Source organism: Erythrolamprus reginae, chromosome 3 (genome assembly GCF_031021105.1).
Source record: "Erythrolamprus reginae isolate rEryReg1 chromosome 3, rEryReg1.hap1, whole genome shotgun sequence".
Lineage (NCBI taxonomy): Eukaryota > Metazoa > Chordata > Lepidosauria > Squamata > Dipsadidae > Erythrolamprus > Erythrolamprus reginae.
In genome coordinates this window covers 81,579,987-81,586,558 of record NC_091952.1, presented here as the reverse complement: position 1 = coordinate 81,586,558, position 6,572 = coordinate 81,579,987, and the positions used below count along the sequence as shown (strand labels likewise).

Sequence of the window (6,572 nt, the reverse complement as noted above, 5' to 3'; positions counted from 1 at the left end):
CAGCCTATCTTGATCCCTGACAATGCCATGGGAAATCCTATTGCTTAACACTTGCCTAAATACAGGTGGCTAAAATCCATCAGAAGAGCCCCAAGTCTTCTGAGAGGGGCGGCATACAAATCTAATAAATTATTATTACTTAGTTCAAAATACAATGCATCTGTACTCATGATTTTAGCTACAAACCTCTTGAAATCAATCTTGGATCAACGTGTTGCCTTTTCTGGTAAATAATTTTCAGGATGAGTTAAGGATCCCATATATGTGGCAGCTAGCCTCATGAGCTCAAAGGTGAAGAGACTACTGAAAGCAATGCTTTCTTAAGAGGAAGCGATAGCTCTGGGATTGTGGGTCTCAGCAAGGAAGACTGAATTGTTGAATTAAAACAGCAGAAATAGCAAGCAGGGGTCTGGTTCTGGCAGTGTATTCAGACAACAGCTACACAAGGTTATCAAGGAAACAGGTTATTGGATAGTTCTAACAGTTCTGTGCTGCCCAAAACAAGAAAGATGGGTTTTTCTTCTGTTTCCTTAGATTTGACTAGTGCTGGATGTTACCCAGTAGCACAGTTTATCACAGATCATTGTCCTGAATTAGAGTGTTTTCCAGGAGTGGAGACATAGTAATATCCCATTGTTCATTTCTGAACCATTGCCCAACTTTCTTGATCTGGTACTGGAGGCTAGTGAGACTTTTAGCAGCAATGCTGCAAGCATCCCATAATTGGTAAACTTCTTTCACCCTAATCTCACATTTCATCCTTTTAAAATGTGTGTTTAATGGCATCTGATACCCGAAAAAGGCATTGCTGACTGCAGAGAAGCGGAGCAATCCTAAATTTTGGTCAGGGAGATTGAGACTCTAGAAAAAATGCAGAGAAGAGCAACAAAGATGATTAGGGGACTGGAGGATAAAACATATGAAGAAGGGTTGCAGGAACTGGGCATGGCTAATTTAATGAAAAGGCCCAGGGAAGACATGATAGCAGTCTTCCAGTATCTCAGGGGTTGCAACAAAGAAGTCAACCTGTTCTCCAAAGCACCTGAGGGTAGAACAAGAAGCAATGGGTGGAAACTAAACAAATAATTTAGAAATTTCCTGACAGTCAGAACGGTTGATCAGCGGAACAGCTTGCCTCCAGAAGTTGTGAATGCCCCAAAAGTTTTTAAGCAGGTGTTGGATAACCTTCTGTCTGAAGTGGTGTAGGGTATCCTGCCCAAGCAGGGGAGTTTCATGATGTTGAGAAGGGTTACTCTCTGTTCAGGAATAAAAAATTGTTGCAAACCCAGAGTTGCTTTGAGACAGGTAGCATATAAATGAAATAAATTCATTAACTCTTTCTTAAAAATCCCAAAAGTATCACTTAAAATATCATTTTTCTTAAATAAACTTAAAAACCACACAATTTGATACATTAATTCTGTTTTTGTAGAAGACACATGTCTCGTCTCTATTTCCTGCTTAATCTCCAATCATACGTTCAGAGGTGGGTTTTAACATCAGAGCACCTTCTTTTCAAAAGTTAGGAAGCAACTGGTTTGTTTGTTTGTTTTATCCCTGGCAACTGTGGGTGCAACTTAAAACCATTTCAGTACCAGGTAGAGCTTTCTTTGAACACAGCCCTCTCACCATTCCATTCTAAATCCTGGGAGTCAAAATTTTAGGACTCCATTCCTGGAGAGGTCACCACAGCTTTAACTTGCTTGTGAACTTAAACCAGAGAGGGATGGGCAACTTTACGACCCGTGGACTTCAACTCCCAGAATTCCTGAACTAGACATGCTTGCGCAGGAATTCTGGGAGTTGAAGTCCACAGGTCGCGGAGGAGCCATAGTATAAACTCTTAAAGAAGTTAGGACTTCTCTTTCGTGAGGTGCGTTTTACTATTGGCTTGTTCCCATCTACCAGAAAGAGCACCCTGAGTAAACGCCAGGATTTTCCGGCGGTGACTTATTATTTTTTGAAGACTAAAGCGGGAGAAGAGATGTGAAGATATTAAAGATGAGACAGCATTTTATTTTTATTTTACTTTTTTAAAAGTTCCCTATTGAAAAGGTGCGCGCTGTGGTTCCAGTAGACACTGAAGGGTCTCGGCGTCCCCTCCTCACAGGAAGCAAGTTTAAAGAAATGCAGAGCCCCGTCCGCTTTTCTCTCCGCGGACAGAGTGGGAAAAAGCTATCCCGCAGATGCGCCGTTTGGGTTTTCAAGTTCGAAACCCCTCAGCCGAGGGAGGGTAGAGCTAGGGCAAGTTTGCCTCAGAAAAAGCGGGGGGAGAAAGAGAACGGCGGCGCGCGAGGATAAAAGTCTTTCCCCCCCCTCTCTCAGCCCTGGTTCTCCCAGGCGCGGCAAGGGGAAGGCTCACGTAAAAAGCCCGGTGGTCACCGCAGCGCTGGACTGGGGAAGAGACCGCCTTTGATGTCAGCGGGACTCGCATCCCAGCCACAGGAACCCACGAACGGGCTGCGGCAACGAACCTCTCCCTCCCGCCCCCGCGTTTCTCCCTCACGGGAAACGCTTTGCTGAGCAACAGGATTCTCAGGGGGGGGGGTGTTTGCGGAGGGGGGGGCGCGAGAGGGGGGGTCACGTGAGCGTCAGCCCATCACACCCCTTCCCCGCCTCTGCTCTAGTCAACCCGACAGTCCGCAGAGGACTCTATTCCCGAGCCTTGAAAAGAGGTGAGATGGAGGGGGAGGGGAATTAGAAAGCTACTTTACAGTCTTTCGGCTCCTGATTGGCCGGCTGCCTCAATATCAGGCGACATTCTTCCGGGAAAAGCTAAGATGAAAACATCATCGCTTTCTTCGAGGGCGGGGGCGGTCGCTTCTCCCTCCAGCGAGCCTTCTTGTCTTGAAGTTGGCGCTTCGGAGCGCCGCCTCCCCCCCCTTCCTATTCAGGCTTGGTATGTTCCGTTGGCGGACACCCTCCCCTCCTTGTCCCGATTCCTCCAACCCCGCTAAAGCGCTTAAGCGGGTAACCAGATATTCAAAAATAATACGTCAGCCCACAATGCCCCGCACGGAGCTCAGGCATTACCTCATCCCACAAGGCTTTGCGGGGGAAAAAAGGGGGGCGGGAAACTTAATCGGGGTGGGGTGGCCATGGAGATGGGCGCCTTTTGCAACAGGCTGGCCCGACCGCCCTCCTCCCCCCTGAGAGGCGGCAGCAGCCAATCGGAAGGCCCCGGGGTGACATCATGGGCTATTTTTAGTGGGTTACTGCTCTCTGATAAGTGTTGTGCTCCACGCTGGGAAAGAGCTCAGAGTGGGATTGAGTGGCGGCGGGAGAAGCGACGGTGGCAGCGCTCCTGTCCGGCAGGAGGAGGAAAAGAAGAAGCGGACACAGCAGGGCCAGTTTCAGCTCCAGACGCCAGCAGGGCCCGGGCAAACCCGACGCTCATTGAAGCGAGCCGGCGCTCCCTTGTTACAAAGTTGGGTCGGGGTCGCTGCTATCCCCCTTCCACAGCGAGAGCGCGAAAAGCTAAACTTGCCCGGGCATCTTTTCCTTTGGAGCGCCCGAGTGCCTCGCTACCGTCCTGGACTCCTGCTTTCAGCTCTTCTCGTCTAGATCCCCGAAGTTGCCGAGCGTGGGAATCTCATCTTTTTTCCCCACCAAATCTCCACTCCGCTTCTGTGAGGGGGAAAAAAAAAACTGCTTGTGGCAACTTTCCCCCCCCGCGTTGCTTTCCTTGTTGGGACTTCAGGCGACCTGCCTTTTTTTTTTGACAGCCGCTGCGAGAAAGGAGAGGACTTCAGACAAGTGGGTTTGAAACTCGGAAACGCTCCAGACCGACCCAGGACACTCCCACGAGGAGCGCGAAGGGGCGGAGGAGGGGAGGGAAAAAAAGACTCCAAAACTTTTCTGGATTCCATCCTTGCCCGGAGCGATAAAGAGGCTCCCCTCCCCCGAAGGTGTCGGCGGCATTATTCCCTCCCTTGGACTGAGAGAGGGATTTTGAATTTGAAAAATAACTTTTTCCCTCCCTCCCCCCCAATCCTCTCCCAACAGTCGGGAAGTGATGCACATGCTGGGTCTCTGAGGTGAAACTGCTGTTTGTTCAAGTCTGACTTTTTTTCCTAGCCAAACCGGGGACTCGAATCAATGCCCTGTTGCAAAAAAAAAGTAAGACTTTATAATTGATCGCTTTTGAACTGTGTCTTCGTTGTTGAAAGAGGGTTGTTATAAGAACTGTTCCTACTTAAGTGACTGTGGCAGCTGTGAACTTTTTAAAAGTTGTTAACAAACAGGCTTCCTTTCCTAAGGTCTGTTTTTTGGGCTGCAGGTGAACAGACTTGTGGACTGTATTCTATGACTGCAAAGATGGAACCTACTTTCTACGACGATGCCATCAGCGCTACCTTCGTGCAGCCAGAAAGTGGTGCTTATGGATATAATAATCCCAAAGTCCTGAAGCAGAACATGACTCTCAATCTGGCTGATCCTTCCAGTAACCTCAAGCCCCACTTGAGGAACAAAAATGCCGATATCCTGACCTCTCCAGATGTTGGCCTCCTCAAGCTGGCTTCTCCTGAACTGGAAAGGCTGATAATTCAGTCAGGCAATGGACTGATCACTACCACCCCGACCCCAACCCAGTTCCTCTGTCCCAAAAATGTTACTGATGAGCAGGAAGGTTTCGCTGAAGGCTTTGTCAGGGCACTGGCGGAGCTACACAATCAAAACACCATGCCGCCGAGTGTTACCTCCGCTGCTCCGCCTACAAACTCCGGCATGGCTCCTGTCTCTTCCATGGCTGGAAACAGTGGCTTCAATGCTAACATGCACAGCGAGCCGCCTGTCTACGCTAATCTCAGCAACTTCAATCCTACCGCACTCAATACAGTGCCTTCCTACAATGCAAACAACCTGGGCTTTCCTCCACAGCATCACATGAACCCCCAGATGCCAGTGCAGCATCCGCGCCTCCAAGCTCTGAAAGAAGAGCCTCAGACTGTCCCAGAAATGCCCGGGGAGACTCCTCCCCTGTCCCCTATTGACATGGAATCCCAAGAAAGGATCAAGGCTGAGAGGAAGCGCATGAGAAACCGAATTGCAGCCTCCAAGTGCCGGAAAAGGAAGTTGGAGCGGATTGCTCGGTTGGAAGACAAAGTAAAAACTTTGAAAGCCCAGAACTCAGAACTCGCGTCGACTGCCAACATGCTGCGAGAGCAGGTTGCACAGCTGAAACAGAAGGTCATGAATCACGTCAATAGTGGATGCCAGCTAATGCTCACACAGCAGTTGCAAACTTTTTGAAAAGACTGAAAAGTAACTTTAGGATGATGGGGAGAAGTTAAGCAGGGGGAAAGCGTTTGGGAGGCAGAACCCCTCCAGCCACCCACACTTGTAGTGGGTGGAAAGGGAAAGGCTGAAAGGCATTGATTCCGCAGACTGCCACCCCAGAGTCAACTGCATGTGTTGGAGAGACTGGTGTGCCTTCTGGGTGAGGTGGTGGTGTATCAGTTGACAGGACAACTCAGCAAAACAGCTGAGCTGTTCCAGTTCAGATAAGGCATGGATGCCTTGTGTTCGTCTTTCTTTCTCTGTCTCTTTTTTTTTTAACATTGACCAAGACTTGCATGGACCTAACATTAAATGATCATTCAGTATTAAAAGTTAAACTGCAGTAGATACTGTAGGTGGCTTTCTCTTAGTACTCCTTTTTTTAAAAAAATAAACAAAAATAGGGAGGGTGTTTTGGGGAAGCTAACAGCAGAAACTGAGCTATACTGCCTGTCTGAATTGTGTATGTACATATATATTTTTTATTTTATGACAACTGATTAATGTCAAGTAAAACTACTTCATGACTTTGTAAGTTATTTTTTATGTTCATTTGGGTTCCACCCAGTATTGTTTGTAAATAAGAGATTTTTTTAGCAACTTATGAGTTTTTTTTCCATTTGTAATAAAGTATATAATTTTTTTAATGTTTATTTCTGAAACAAAAGAAAGGGGTTGATCTTATTTAAGAAAGCACCAGTAATCTTTATTCATTTTCTTTTGATTAGTATCATTTTGATTTCAATTCTACACACACACTTAACCTAGGAGCAAGTCTTATTAAATTCAGTGGCGCATACTGCTGAGTAGACATACCAAAAAAAGAAAACCACTTGTAAATCAGGCATATACAAAATCAACTTTTAGTCGAATGTTAAAACTACTGAAGCGAGGAGTGAGAAACTCTTCTTTAATCTTCATATACTGTAACAACCAGTTTAAAAGTTTTGTGGTACTCCTGTTATAATAAAACTATTGGTCTTTAGGGTGCCATAAGATTCCTTGTGTTTTAATTCCCAGATGGATATATTTTCCCCCCTAAGGCCATCAAATTTATATTCCTAGGCTGCTAACACATTTTGAATGGGAAAGATGCAAAGACTTATTACACATTCAGAGATTTATTTCAAGTAAGAACTGTCTTCCTCTTAAAGTCATAATTTATGGAGGTGGCATTATTAGAAAAATAAAACCCTGGGCACCAGAAATGTTTGACAATCTATTGCAAATAATTGAGTGATCTATTGGTAGATTCTTATCTACTTTTTGCGTACCCCTGCTTTTAACTGGAA

The 6,572-nt window shown here is 46.4% G+C and overlaps 1 protein-coding gene across 1 annotated transcript; it reads left to right on the top strand.

Annotated features, from left to right (window-relative positions):
- Positions 1–2,782: 2,782 nt before the first annotated feature.
- Positions 2,783–5,951, top strand: JUN (Jun proto-oncogene, AP-1 transcription factor subunit). Its single transcript, XM_070746011.1, has one exon. It carries the CDS (start codon positions 4,306–4,308, stop codon positions 5,251–5,253), a length of 948 nt encoding a protein of 315 aa, XP_070602112.1. The 5' UTR covers positions 2,783–4,305; the 3' UTR covers positions 5,254–5,951.
- Positions 5,952–6,572: the final 621 nt, after the last annotated feature.